General features: G+C 43.5%; 1 protein-coding gene across 1 annotated transcript in view; it reads left to right on the top strand.

Moving 5' to 3' along the window:
- The window catches only part of LOC117360399 (potassium voltage-gated channel subfamily H member 8-like), a 559,270-nt gene that overhangs the window by 218,335 nt on the left and 325,920 nt on the right, over positions 1 to 15,015 (top strand). Inside the window, exon 6 of the mRNA XM_033944108.1 lies at positions 14,089 to 14,335. Coding sequence (XP_033799999.1) covers positions 14,089 to 14,335 — 247 coding nt within the window. The remainder of the gene's footprint in view (positions 1 to 14,088; positions 14,336 to 15,015) is intronic.

Below are 15,015 nucleotides of genomic sequence, written 5' to 3'. Positions count from 1 at the left end.
ATCCCTTAGAGTTGGGACCGCTCCAGGTGGAGATGGATTTACAGTAGAGTTTTATAAAGAATTTCAAATTTCCCTATTACCATATTTATTAAAATTATATCAGGATCAACTGAATAAAGGTTGTATATCAGGCACTATGGCAGAATCTTTAACTATTGTTTTGCCAAAGCCAAATAAAGATCCAACATTGGTGTCAAATTACAGGCCTATATCTTTAATAAATGTAGATGGTAAATTATTAGCTAAGATTTTAGCATTAAGATTGGCTAAAGCTCTTCCGCATATAATAGGAATGAATCAAACTGGATTTGTTGCTCAGAGACACTCTTCTAATAATACTAGACTGGCATTTCAGATGTATTATTTAACAAAACAAATTAATGATCCGGCTTTTTCGGTATCACTAGATGCTGAAAAGGCTTTTGATCGTGTAGAATGGAATTTCATGTATCAAGCTATGGAGTGGTTTGGTATTGGATCCGGATTTATACAAATGATTCAAACACTGTATAGCTCCCCAACTGCTCGCTTATATATAAATAATAATATTTCAGATGCTTTTAAGTTGCAAAGGGGAGTTAGACAAGGTTGTCCATTATCTCCTTTGCTCTTTGATATAGTTCTTGAACCCTTATTATTAGCTATTCGACAGGCAAAGGACATACAGGGTATTCCATGTGCTGGAGTGGATTATAAAGTATCCGCTTATGCAGATGATATTTTGCTTCATTTGAGAAATCCGGAAACAACAATTCCATGTCTACTGAAGGTAATAGATACATTTGGAAAATTCTCAGGATACAAAATAAATTGGACTAAATCAGAGATTTTACCTTTAAATGTGCATTGTATAAAAGGTATATTTGATTCTTTCCCTTTTATATGGAAAGAGGATGGAATAAAGTACTTAGGTATTTGGTTGAATAAAACACTCGAAGAGACAATGAGAATAAATCAAAAAATTTTATTACAAAAAGTAACAGAGATGTGTGAGCAATGGAATCCTTTACATTTGTCCTGGTGGGGAAGAGTTCAAACTGTTAAAATGATGATTTTGCCTGTGGTTTGCTATCACTGCCTGTTTCTATTGTGACCATTTATTCCATTTCATGGTTATTGCAAAAAAAAAAAAAAAAAAAATTTTTTTACATGGGGGGGGGGGGGGTGTCAAAAAATGATGGGCCCCGGGTGCCACATACCCTAGGTACGCCACTGGGTGTAAGCCATGTGACAGCCTTTTCCACTGGTTCTCTAATGGGTGGCTGTGTTACTGAGGGCTCTCCCGTTTAATCTACTTACATCTTAAACATCATTGATAGGTTGGTGAATGTAGTTGAGCCGTCTCTGCTTTTGTCTCTCTCCCTTGTCTAGTTTCTATTCTTGGGGTTTGGGAGGTTTTTTGTTGTTGGATTTGTCTATTCACCTTCCAATTTTTTCGGGTTTTTCTGATTTCTTTAAATTTGGATTTAGACATCCTATCAAAAATGGCCTTCTATGTCTTTCACCATGTGCAAGACAGACCATTCAAGTCTGTCCAGCATCAGCCTCAGTTCCCACTGTTCTTGCCCAAGGTAACACCTCTACAGCTGTGTTGCGTTTCCTTCTTATTTCTATTTGAGCATCACTTGTGTATATCCCATGCATTTTTGAATTTGTTCACAGTTTTAGATTCTATCACCTCTCTCAGACAGGTATTCCATGCACCCACCACCCTCTCTGTGAAAATATATTTCCTGACATTATTCCTGAGTCTACCTCCCTGCAAACTCCATTCATGTCCTCTAGTTCCACTGCCCCATGTCTCTAAAAGAGGTTTCTTTGAATATTAATACCTTTCAAATACTTAAAGGTCTGTATTATATCACCTGTCTCTCTTCTTTTTTCCAGTGTATACATATTCAAGTCCATCAGCTTCTTCTCATATGTCTTATGGCGAAAACACTGCACCATTTTTGTCGCTTTCCTCTGAACTGCTTCAAGTCTAGTTACATTCTGGTAAAGATGTGGCCTCCAAAACTGGAAACATCACTCCAATGGGGCCTCACCAATGACTTGTACAGAGACATCAACACCTCCTTTCTTCTGCTAGTTACGCCTCTCTCTATTCAGCCTAGCATTCTTTGGCACCGCCTAGTCACATTGTTTTGCTGCCTTGAGATCTTCAGAAACCATCACCCCAAGGTGTCTCTCCTGATCTGTGCATGTCAGTCTCTCAACACATAACATATACTGTTCTCTTGGATTTCTGCATCCCAAGTGCATCACTGCATTTCTTCACATTACATTTTAACTGTCAAACATTAGCCATTCTTCTAATTTTTGTACATCCCTTCTCATTCCCCACACCCATCAGGGAGTCCACTTTGTTGCAATCTTAGGGCTCCTTTTACTAAACTGCGCTAGTGGTTTTAATGCCACGCACCCTCGACGCTAACACCTGCATTGAGCTGGCATTAGTTTTTCTGCTTAGGGCGGGGGTTAGCGCGCGCTAAAAGCCCTACCGCAGCTTAGTAAAAGGAGCAAACTTTTCTTTCCAACCCTTCAGCAAATGTCACTCACAAATATGTTGAGTAGGATGGTCTCAGTACAGATAAGGCACTCCACTACTTAACATCTATATCCTCTGAGAAGACTTCATTAACTAACTAAGGAGGAGTGTGTGGCGCGGTGGTTGAAGCTACAGCCTCAGCACCCTGGGGTTGTGGGTTCAAACCCCACGCTGCTCCTTGTGACCCTGGGCAAGTCACTTAATCCTCCAGAGCCCCAGGTACGTTAGAGAGATTGTGAGCCCGCCGGGACAGATAGGGAAAATGCTTGAGTACCTGATTGTAAAACCGCTTAGAAAACCTTGATAGGCGGTATATAAAATCCTAATAAACTTAAACTTAAACTTAAACTTAATTGCCCTCAGTCATCTATCAGTCAACCAGTTCTCAATCCAATTCACTTCATGTCCAAATTTTAGCCCGCTGAGTTTATTTATGAGCCTTCTGTGAGGGACTGTGCTAAAGGCCTTAAACCTTCTTGTCATTGGTTAAAAACTTTGTGATGAAAAAGAAAAACTTTTTGCATCTGTAGCCAATTTTGCAAAAAATGACTTCCCGTCCCATGCCAGGGTTAAGAACTGTTGGATTAGCAATTTTCCCTTGCATGTAAGTATATCATAATGCCCACCAATCTCTTTTTTCTCTAAAGACATATCCAATTTCTTTTTGAATTGATTTAATGTTCTGACCATCGTAACTATTACTGCTGACAAAGTGTTCCACAATTTTATGACTTGTACAGTTGAGTTATATTGGGGAGGCCTTCTCATTTCTTTGGAATCCCACTCCTCTGACTTCCAAATTTTATAATTGATTGTTAAAGCTAGTCAGTGTCATTCAGTTAAATGACCTCTAAGCTTTGTCCCTGAAATATATTATGCACATTTGAGCTGTAAGAGAACATTTGAGCTGTAAGAGAACATCTATTTAAAGCACAAGGAATTTAACAATCCTGGCACAGAATTGAAACTGAAATACACAAACCCTCAAATTCTGTATACGGTGCCTTAAGTTGAACACACAAATTGATGTGCACAGCTGGTTTGCATGTTAAACTTAATTGATTAATTGACCTAATCGGTGCCAAATATTGCCAGTTAACACCTTGTAATCAATGCTAATTGGCACTAATTAAAAGATACATGCACAAATTGGAAAGCATGATTCTATAAAAAGCATGTGCCAATTCTAGAGTATGAATATGAAAAGGGGGCATGGCCAGGGAAGAGGCATGGATATATCGTGGGCATTCCTATAAGTTATGTATGTTGTCATAGAATTTGCCTAATCTACGCACAAGTTAGGCGCAGGCATTTCAGCCTGGTATTAGCTGGCCTAAATGGTGCACCTAAAAGTTATGTAACACATAGGCACTTAGCACGATTCTATAAAAGGTACACGCACCTTGTAGAATCACACTAAGTGCTGTTCTAGTCTGTGCCAGTTTTTATGGGTGTTATATATAGAATCAGGCACAAAAATGATTTAGCAAGATGTTTATTAATTAATTAAGTCATTATTTAAAAATTTATATACCGCATACAACCATGCGGTTTCCATATCGCATACATAGAATCTTGTTTCCCTCCGATTATCACATATAACATAGACATGTCAAAACAACATCGTTAATCATCCCTGTTATAATAGGGATAGAGCACAAATTCAATCAATTCAGATGTACAAACAAGCTTTAAATCATACATTGATGTCAGAAAAATTCTAGAAGACGATTATCAACTGAAATACATCTTAGCATAAGAAGACATTGGCAAATAATTGAGTTTTCAGCATTTTCTTTAAATTCATCCTCCCCGTACAAAACCGCAAGATACCAGGTAGAGAATGACACGGGGAAAAAATCTGTCCCCGTCACCGCCCCGTCACCGGCCCACCATCCTCTGCACCGCCCCGTCACCGCCGATCCCTTCACCGCCCCGTCACCGTCACCGCCATCCCTTTCACCGCCCCGTCACCGCCACTGCCATCCCATTCACCGCCCCGTCACCGTCCCCGCTGCATCCATATAAGCCTTTTTCCTTTCACTCCCTCCTTCCAATTTGAGCCGGGAACACTAGCGATCGCACGGTCCCGCGGCCACTACCTGCCTGCCCGGTCGATCCTGGTGTTTGGCCGGCTCTCTCCCTTCTCCTCACCTTGGTTTGTGGGTTTTCTTTTTCGGCAACCTGCGCGCTTTCCCAGGGAGCCGCACACGCGCGGCTGCTCAGTGTTCGATCTTCTGCTCTGCTGCAACTTCCTGTTTCCGGTTGCGTCAGAGCAGAAGATCGAGGCTGAGCAGCGGCGGGTGTGCGCGGCTCTCTGGTAGCGTGCGGGTCGCCGAGGAGGAGGATCTGCGGACTGGGGTGAGGAGAGGGGAGAGAGCTGGCTGGACACTGGAATCGATTGGGCGGGCGGGTGTGAGCTGCGGGGACCGCGCGATCCTTCATGCCTCACTGCGGGGGACAAGACCATTCACCGCCCCGCGGGCGGTGAATGGCCTTGTCCCCGTCGCCGCAGCGACTGCTAGTTTTCTTCCCCGTTTTCGGCGGGTGACCCGCGGCTAAAATGCGGTAGCCGCGGGTAAACCGCCACCGTGTCATTCTCTAATACCAGGCAAGGCATTCCATAGTTGTACGCCAGCCACAGATATCAATGATGCTCAGATCCTAGCATGCATAGTCGACATTCTACCCTCCAAATTTAATTTCATCCCATTTATATCTCTAAGCTCTTTTCTCGGGTTATAGATCTGGAAGAATTATTGTAAGATCTTTGAGGAAGCATGATACAATGTCTGATGTATAATCACAACAATCTTAAACTGCACTCTTTGTTGCATAGTTAGCCAGTGTAGTTTCTTCAACACAGGAGTTATATGGGTACTCCTAGGAACCCCTGTGATTAATCTTGCAGCGGAGTTGAAAAGCATCTGCAAAGCCCTCAACTTCCCTTTCACAACTCCTAAGTATAGTGAATTACAATAATCCACCCTACTCAGGATCAACGTCTGAACCACAGTACGGAAATTGTGTGTTGGTAATATTGGCTTCAATCTATAAAGCATTTGAAGTTGCATGTATCCCACCCTGATTATTTTTAATATTTGGGTTTTCATTGTCAAACAGCTATCTAAGCATACTCCCAGGACAGTCATCTCCTTTCTTACCGGCAGTTCCCCCCCATAACAACCACATTTTTCAACTCAAAATTGCTCTTTGGATGTGTGGCATCTTCAGATATAAGCTGCACAAACATTATGAAAATAGATTCAACAACTTTTCATAAAATCTGGAAAAACAAAAATTTTCTAATCTACTTACTTTTATCCTAATTTCTGCAAAGAGAAAATTTATATAATCAAGCCCTGATTCTATAAAGTCCACCTAAAGTTGGGCACCGATATCGGTACTGATTCTATAAAACTTGGTGCCCATTATAGAATTACACTTAAGCGTTTAAACATCCCCATTTATACCATTTATACCAGGATTTTTTTGCCTAAAGTTAGGTGCCGATAACAAAGCCTAATAGCACCTAATTCACAAAGAGGCATCTAACTCGAAAATGGGCGCCCCTAACCATGCCCTCTTATAGTGTAATTGCTTCAGGCTAGGCAACTAATTTTTCAATTATGTTCAATTAAAACCAATTGTGAGGTATTGAGTACCAATATTGCAACCAATTAAGCCTATTAAGTTAGGCGTTGATATTGGCGTCTAACTTTAAGTGGACCTTATAGAATCAGAACCTCACTGACTCCACAAATAACTTCATAATAAGTGTGCTCTCGTAACCTCACTCTTAGACCTCTCTCTCCCCCAACTTATCTTCTGCCAGCCTATCTACACTCACCTTATTCCTCTTCTCAAATCACTTCACTGGCTCCCTTTCCACCTCCATATACAGTTCAAACTCCTATTACTAACCTGCAAGTGTGTTCATGCCGTAGCCCCTCAGTATCTCTCCTCTCTTCTTTCTCATACACCTCCCCGAGAACTCCATTCTTCAGATAAGCTCTTTTATCTGTACCCTTCTCCTCCACTGCCAATTCCAGACTTCATTCCTTTCATCTAGCTGCTCCCTATGCCTGGAATAAATTACCTGAGTTTGTCCAAGTCCCTTCCCTTGCCTTGTTTAAAAGCAGACTGAAAATCCACCTTTTTGATATAGCCTTCAATCCTTAACTCTACTCCCCACTGCCCACCAACCCAGCCAGCAGATTAACCGTTCCCCTTAATTATATCCATGATATCCTGTTTGTCTGACTTGTCTGTTTAGATTGTAAACTCTTTCAAGCTGTTATAAGCAATGACCCTGAGTAGTTAAAAGATTAATGGCACTCAATGTGGGCTAAATTGCGTCCAAATTAGGGCTGCATCAGGGGTAATGTTCTGTTGGGGCTGCTTCTCCTCCTTGCTTCCCTTCTAACATGCAGGTTGTTTTACATCTTCTGGCATTTTGTGGGCTTACCTGAGATGTTTCCTCATATTCTGGAAAGTTGTATCTTATCAGAACTTCCTTCCTTGTTAAATAAGGGGCCCTTATATCTTGAGCGCGTATAACGTTTCAACCACAAGCAAGATTGGGAACCCTTGTCCTAAAGTAGTCATTGCGCGAATTCATAATTATGCTAATAAGGACGAACAATGTTGATGCCCTCCTTCATCTGGCCCCGTGACCATTTCAGGCCCTAGGCAGATGCCTACTGGGCCTATTGGTTAATCCTGCCCTGCCTATTCTCTGTACCGTTTTAATGCTTCTCTCCATCCCTCCAATTCTCCTTGCTCATGGGTACTTCTCTTTCTCCTTCTAATTCCCCTCTCCTGTGGGTGCTTCTTTTTCTCTCTCCTTCCAACCCCCTACACGAGTGTCTCCCTCTTTCTCTTTCCAACCTCCTCATCTACTGTTTCTGTCTTTCCCCTCCCATCCAGCACTATTGTACTTCATGATCTTTCTTCAGTACTCTCTCCTTTCCATAATGCTTCCCCAGCCCTCCCTTCCTCCATGCTGTTTCTCTAGCCCTCTCTCCCTCCCTCCATGCTGTTTCTCCAGCCCCCTCCCCTCCCAATGTTGATTCTTCCTCCTCCGACCTCCAATGCAGCTTCCCCTCATTACCTCTCTCTCTAGCTCCTGATTCCCCCACCTACCTTCTTCCTGACTGCTATATTTTAATCTTTGAGCAGCTGACAGCAGTAACAAGGTGAGCTTGTTGCTGCTGTCCTGCCCCAGAAGTCACCTCTCTGCAGTGACTTCCTGTTTCTGCATAAATGGGGGTAAGGTCTTGAAGAGAAGTATGTTTTAATGTTATATCTATTCTATATATGTAGGTTGTAAACCACTTAGATTTGTAGATTTGCAGTATATAAGAAATTTTTAAATAAATAAATGTTACAATGGCCTGTGCCATGTGATATATTAATGACTGGTGTAGAGGAACTGTAACAAGTGCAAATAATTACTAAAATTTAAAACCCACCTTTGGGGGGTCACAATGCAGGTTAGGGGCCTGATGGAGAAGACTGTGGTGCAGGCCCATGTGAAGGCTATGGGGGCCCAAAGAGTTTGGGAACAGCATGACAAATCCTGCCATGACTCGGAGACACTTGCTATTTTTGCGCCCCGGGCCAGCAAGACAGGGGAAGGCTTCAGTTGTTCTCCCAGCAACCACAGCATTTGTTTTTACTGTTTGCCAGCCACCAGGAGGAGAGGGAGTGTGGCCAATGGTGCATGCGCTAGGCCATACATGTGTAACGTGACCATTTATTTTTTTCCTCAAAACGGGACAGGACCCTCACATCCATTCCCCCCGCCCCCGGATCCTTCCAGGATCCTCTGGATCCCATTAAATATTATTATTACGAAATCTTTTTTATTGGCAAAGAGAATAACAACTCACAACCACAGAATACAGATAAGGATTGTAACTATTCCATTAAATATAATGCAAAATATAGAAAGCAGATATAAATTCTCAAAAGTGACACATTTTGATCACTAAATTTAAAATAAAATCATTTTTCCTACCTTTATCTAGTGATTTAATGACCCTCTGGTTGCACTTCCTTCTGACTGTCCATCCTCTCTTTCATTTCTTTCTCTTTCTTTCTGTCTCCCTGCCCCCCCCCAAGTCATCCTGCTTCCCTGAATCACCCTGCTTCCCCTGCCCCCAACAAGCCAAGCCCCCCTGCTTCCCCGACGCAGCCTGCTTCTCCTGCCCCGACAAGCGAAGCCAGCCTGTTTCCCCGATGCAGCCTGCTTCCCCTGCCCCTCCAACAAGCCAAGCCAGCCTACTTCCCCGACGCAGCCTGCTTCCCCTGCCCCCCGACGCACCCTAGCCAAACCACCCTGCTTTCCCAACACAGCCTGCTTTCCCTGCCCCCGACAAGCCAAGCCACCCTGCTTTCCCTGCCCCCCGACAAGCCAAGCCAGCCTGCTTCCCCTGCCCCCACGCACCCTGCTTCCCTGACCCAGGAACATCAAGGCATATGCAGCGACTGCACTGCAAAAGCGCCAAACCTACAAGTCTTCTCTCCGCCCCGCCTGCCCCCCCCCCAGCCCACCGTCAATTCTGAGAAGTTCCGGGCCAGCTGGCCCGGAACTTCCTCTCTGATGTTAGAATTGATGTCAGGAAGAAGGCTTCTGGGCGACAAGCAGCAGCAGTGGCAAACCAGGGGAGGGGGTGGTTTGAAACGGCGCTGAAGGGAGGCTGGTAAGCAGCGGCAGCGATGGACCGGGGGGGAGGGGGGTTGAATAAGGTGCTGGAGAGAGGCTAGCTTTGGCGTGGCAGGGAGGGAGGGGAAGCGATTGCCTGTCCCGTTGTCCCCGCGCACAGCTTCGGAACGCTGTCCCTGAAAATGGGACATTTCAGCATCCCAAAGTTGTGCGTGGGGACAATGGGACAGGGGATCCAAAAACAGGACGGTCCCGTTCAAAACGGGACGTATGGTCACCTTATACATGTGTGAAGAAGAGGAGAAGCCACTGGGCTGGCGGGAGGCCTAGTGTTTCTGCGGGGGTGCATCAGAAGACCAGAGCCAGCCAGGACAAGGAGAGGGGCCTGAGAAAGACACCAATGGTGGCATTCAAGTGTTGGGATCCTGGCCAGGTGAAAGCCAGGATCCAGATAGAAAGCTGGAGGCCCAATTGACCATTGACTATGTGAGCTGTGTGTGCATGACTAGTGTGTACATGCAGGAAGGAGGCAGAGATTGGAAGAGAACAAGGCCCTAGGACTACCACAAAGGTGGTATTTTTGTTGGCGGATCCTGGACAGAAGAGGGCCAAGTCCCGGGGGGCAGACAGGCCTAAGAAGGCTGCAGGCCATAAGGGCATGTACACAGTTAGCATGGAGGATAGGAGGGAGAGAGTGTGCTTGTGCAAAACCTGATGTCCCCAGATGCGGAAAGGCGTGAAAATCATGCTCTCCAATAGGCTGCTCTGCCCAGCAACAAAGGAGCAGCCTAGCAGAGTCCCAGCACCTCTCATGTTCTGGGCACAAGAGGACAGAGAGCAGAGGAGGCAGACACAGCTACAGTATAGCTGTGGCTTAATTTTTAAAGTCCCCTGGGACCTGGGCTTTAACACAGCCCAGGGATAGTCTATCAGTGCAGGCAGGATGGGAAGAGCAGGTAAGGTTGCTGCCTGAATGTGTAAGTTGTACATGTGTGAGTGAGGATTCCAAGCAGTGAATGAGTTCTGAACCTGAAAAAAAAAAAGTTTGGCAGTTGGGACGGACTTTAAAGCAGGAAGAATGCTTTCTATGTGAGTGTATCCTGGGAGGATTCGTATTGGGTTAATTTGAGTTAAAACATCTAAGTTTTAGTAGGGCTGTAGAGGCTTGGTATTTTAAAGCTGTCTGTGTGAATTTGAAGCATTTCAGAACATTTTTTGTGGTTTTCTAAAAACAGTTTGTGTGATGACAACCTTCAGCAAGAGCTCGGAGAGGTAGGGAAAGGGAGCTGGAGGAGTCCTTATGACTGAAAAGCATATTTGAACCTATTTTGGTGAAGGTCTGAATAATTTTATGTGATTTCTGAGTCTTGTGATGGTTGGGAGGAGCACTTTGGGGCTGGAGTCTGATTCTTTGCTTTAAATAATTAACAAAAGCTGTACTTTGAAAGAACTCCTGGAAGTGAATTCTCTTTTCCTCCGCTGAGCAAAGCTGCGGCTAGTGCAGGAACAGGGAATGAAAGCAGCCTTGGGACTGTGGGAGCTGCAATACAAATTTCTTTTGTACTTGTACAGTATATTTCTCTAGCATGAGCAGACAAGGTTACAATTAGCATTACGGCTCACTGTCCTAAATGTGTCTTTCATCGAGCCATTTTGGGACATATGGTTTAGTGATGACCCGAAATACAGCCTTTTGGGCAACAAGTCTTTCAAAATATTTCATCTCAATGGTCCCAGCATTTTGGTTTGACTCCCATGCTTTTGCTGGAAGAACAAGATTTATTGTAGATACTCTAATTCATGCTGATGTGGCCTTGAGGGTTGATTATTGTAACAGTTTATATTATGGTTTACCAAAATATCAACTGAAAAAAATCCCAGTTAGTATAAAAGATGGTGGCTCAGTTATTGAAAAACAAAAAATCATTTGATCATATGATGCCACTTTTGGCTGACCTACACTGGCTACCCATGGAGCAATGTATTCATTTTAAGATATTATATTTAGTATTCACTGCTTTGCAGTTAGAGGATCCAGTGTATTTATGGTTATGGTTATATTTATCTGACCTGTAGCAGCAATATAATCTAACCAGAGGTCTTAGGTTGGCTTCTGAAGGTCTTTTGGAGAGACCAAAAAGCATTAAATTACAATCCACTTACAATTTGGGGCTGGAGGGAGGCCTAGTGTTTCTGCGGGGATGTTACAGAAGACCAGAGCCAGCCAGGATGAGCAGAGGGGCCTGAGAGAGACACCGAACGTGGCATTCAAGTGTTGGGACCCTGGCCAGGTAGAAGCCAGGATCCAGATAGAAGGCTAGAGGAAGCTTTTACAATTTTAGGGCCCAAACATTGGAATGAATTAACTTTAGAATTGCATCAGATATATTTCTATGTTCAATAAAAAAAAATATATGTAATACCTACTGTTTGTTCATTTGTATGACACTGTTTTAGATAAAAAATCAATAAAGATTAAAAAAAAAAAGCTTGATTTTTTAGGAAATATTTCTTTGAAGCTGTGTAATGGAGTTTTATAGGTAGTATATGATGACTTGTGTTATATATTTTGAATTTGAAGAACAAAAAGAAGAGACTGCAGGGATGATGTACAGGACGCCAAGACTTTGTTAAGCAATCATAAAACACATAAAACAGTTTGTTTCCAAAAGGGGACTGGACCCAACACGGTCTGCGCATACGAGGATACGAGGCGATGATATCACACGCATGTGCAGATGCAAGGTGATGACCTTGCACATAGGTGTGTGACCTCACCACATTGCATCTGCGCGTCCACGGATGTCATCCCGACATCGGAAGCTTTTCAAAACCCAGACAAAGTGCCAGGTTTTGAAAATCCATCTGGACCCTCGGACATGTCTGGGGAAATCTGGACGTCTGGTAACCCTACTCAGGAGTCAAAATTCAAAACAACTTAATCAGCTAGAAATGATTCCTGGTCGTTTAAATTGCTTGAACCAGATAGTGCCACTGAAAATGTCCAGTTAGCACCTAAGTCAAAACTGATTACTTTGTGGGCACTCTGGGGGTGAACTCGGCACTTAATCATTAAGTGCTAATATGAACCACATATTGTATAGATAGGACTGTGTTTTATGGGTCCCATTTATATCGACACAACCACATACATGCCAACTCAGATGCTAACTGAATATTCAGCAGCTCTAATGACCACTAAATATTTGCAATTAGCAAAGGACAATCATAAATTGCTTTAAGTATCAGTTCGCCTGATATTCAGCCTGCTGTGGTCAGCATTTTTTAAATGCCACCTGCAGCATGGTTTTGATATCTGGTGTTATCATGTGAATCTCTAGGTTTCTGTAGAGTTACTTGGTCAAACCAATACTCTTGCTGTGGTCTGTCTCAATTACAACTTCTCTACTGAAGCAGATGATTCCCTTTTGATTCTGTTAGGGAACGGGCTTACCAGAGGTTAGGCAAGACACCAGCATTGCTCTCCTGAGGATCACCCACCTTGACTTCTTTCAGAATGCAAGGTTCAATTTCCACCTACTTTGTCGATTACGATGAGAAAATCTGTCTCATCTGTCTCAGCTTCGAATAGATCCATAAGTCAAGATAAGAATTAAGAAGACAATGTATGTAGTTTAGAAAATAAGTGATAACTCCATTATATCCATCCCTCCAGTTGAAAAACTATGCAAATCATCCATCATGCAAATTACAGCTCACCTTGAGTAAGGCAGGATTAGAAGACTAGGACATCCCCTTTTGATATGGACAGTAAAATATTATTTCAAACGTTGGGGGTTCTCTTTCATTGATGGAACCCTTATGAGCATGGGAGAAGTTCATCACCCACAAGAATGATCACATAGTTCTTCTCCCTCAATTTCCCCCCTCTATTGCTCCCTTTCCTCTATTTCCTCCTCCTCCTCACCAGAGGACTCCCATATCATCTCCTCTTCCTCTTCCATACAACACTTCCTTACTTATAGGCTTGTACTTTAGGGGTACCTTCCTTATTGATTGGAACTCTCTCAGAGGGGCTCTCATACCAGGAGAAAGGACTCTTCTTGTGTTCTCTGATCTCCTTACACTTCCCTTTTTGCAATTGTGGGATCTCAGGAAGATTCTTCTTCAAATGGGAGGAGATTTTCTTTACTCCCTCCATAGGTTCCCTATTTTTCTCATCACACTGGATAGTTAATGTTGGTATCCGGATACCCACAGTGCTGAATATCAAGGTATAACCTAGCCATTGCTACTTATCCAGGTACTGATCAAATTCAAACTGGTACCTGGATAAGCACCCAAATAAAATTACGTCAGCCTTTTTGCTAACCTGACTATCCAGCTAGTTACCTAGTTAGTGAACTGACTATAGCCACTAACTGGGTAAATGTCAGTTCTGTCCCCATAATGCCCTGGCTTTACCTGGATAGTGCCAGTGCACTCTGTCCAAATTTTCAGCTACATAATCTGGATATTGTCTCTGGATATCCAGTTATGGAGCCAATGAGAATCTGGAAGCTGTTCCTACACAGATAAGCCCCACTGTTCTCTATAAGCTGTATGGGAGTTCTCTGGCTACAGTGTTGCCAGTAGGGGATGCTGTGTCACCATTTTCAAAAGTGAGGGACAGGCAAGTTCCACAGGATTCCAGGGATCTAGCCTCTTTCTAGTGATTAAAAATGTAATATTAAGTACCACCCCACCCCCACTGGCAGCAGTGTAGCTAGAAGACTCCCATTCAGCCTAGAGGAAACAGTGAATACCACCCCAAAAAGTTTGCCTATATTCTGTATGTTAGTGACTCTATTTTGTGCTCAATACAAGTGAAATATCAGTGATATTCTAACGGATTCCTTTTTTCCCACAGAATGTGTTCGGAGAGAAACCTGCCATTCCTGAGTACAAAGTAGCTGCAATCCAAAAATCTCGATTCATTTTGCTGCATTATGGCACTTTCAAGGCTGGTTGGGACTGGCTTATCCTGCTGGCCACCTTCTATGTAGCTGTGACTGTCCCTTACAATGTCTGCTTCAGCATTGCCCGAGATGACAACCATGCTTCAACTCGGAGCCCAAGTGTCAGCGACATCTTTGTGGAGATCCTGTTCATGCTTGGTAAGTGCTTTCTTCCTTCCATCTACATGTCAGATCTGTATGAAAGGAGGGAGGAAGGAAAGGAAAGCTAACTCAGGCTCGATGCTCAAAAGTTATCTGTGCCAGTAAGACACATTAAAGTCAGTCTTACTGGCACGGAAGCTCAGCCTCCAGTGCTCAAAAGGGTTCTCGGGGGCTTTTACTGATCCCAGTAAAAACCATTGAAAACCCTATGCAAATACATTACAAGGAGCTCATTAGTATTTAAAAGAGCACTCCTTGTAATGCTCAAAAAGAAACACTTACTTGTTACAGGCAAAATTTTCTGGCAGATCTGGAGCTGCCGGTAGCTTTTAGTGTGTGTGTTGTGTTTCTGTATGTTTAGCACACACAATACATTTGCAACAGCTGTGCCCATTTTAGGTCCAAAAAATACCCCCAAGCCTGCAGCAGTGCCAGCAGCCACTGTTCTTCATCTACTGGCTCAGCTGATCAGCTAGGCAGAGGGAGAGCAAAGGATACCAGCAGGAGGAAGAAGCAGTGACATCAGCCTGTAGGAACTACTGGGCCTCCTCAGAAGAGCTGTGCCTACCCATTTGCTCCTCTGAGCAGGTACCAGACACAATTCATCCCCCTTTTACTGGGCTACTCCACACAAATAGCATGCATATGATTTGAATACTATTTGTGCTGAGCATAGC

The sequence above is a fragment of the Geotrypetes seraphini genome, chromosome 5 (assembly GCF_902459505.1).
Source record: "Geotrypetes seraphini chromosome 5, aGeoSer1.1, whole genome shotgun sequence".
NCBI lineage: Eukaryota > Metazoa > Chordata > Amphibia > Gymnophiona > Dermophiidae > Geotrypetes > Geotrypetes seraphini.
The sequence above is the reverse complement of the archived record's forward strand: the minus strand, read 5'-3'. Positions and strand labels throughout refer to the sequence as shown.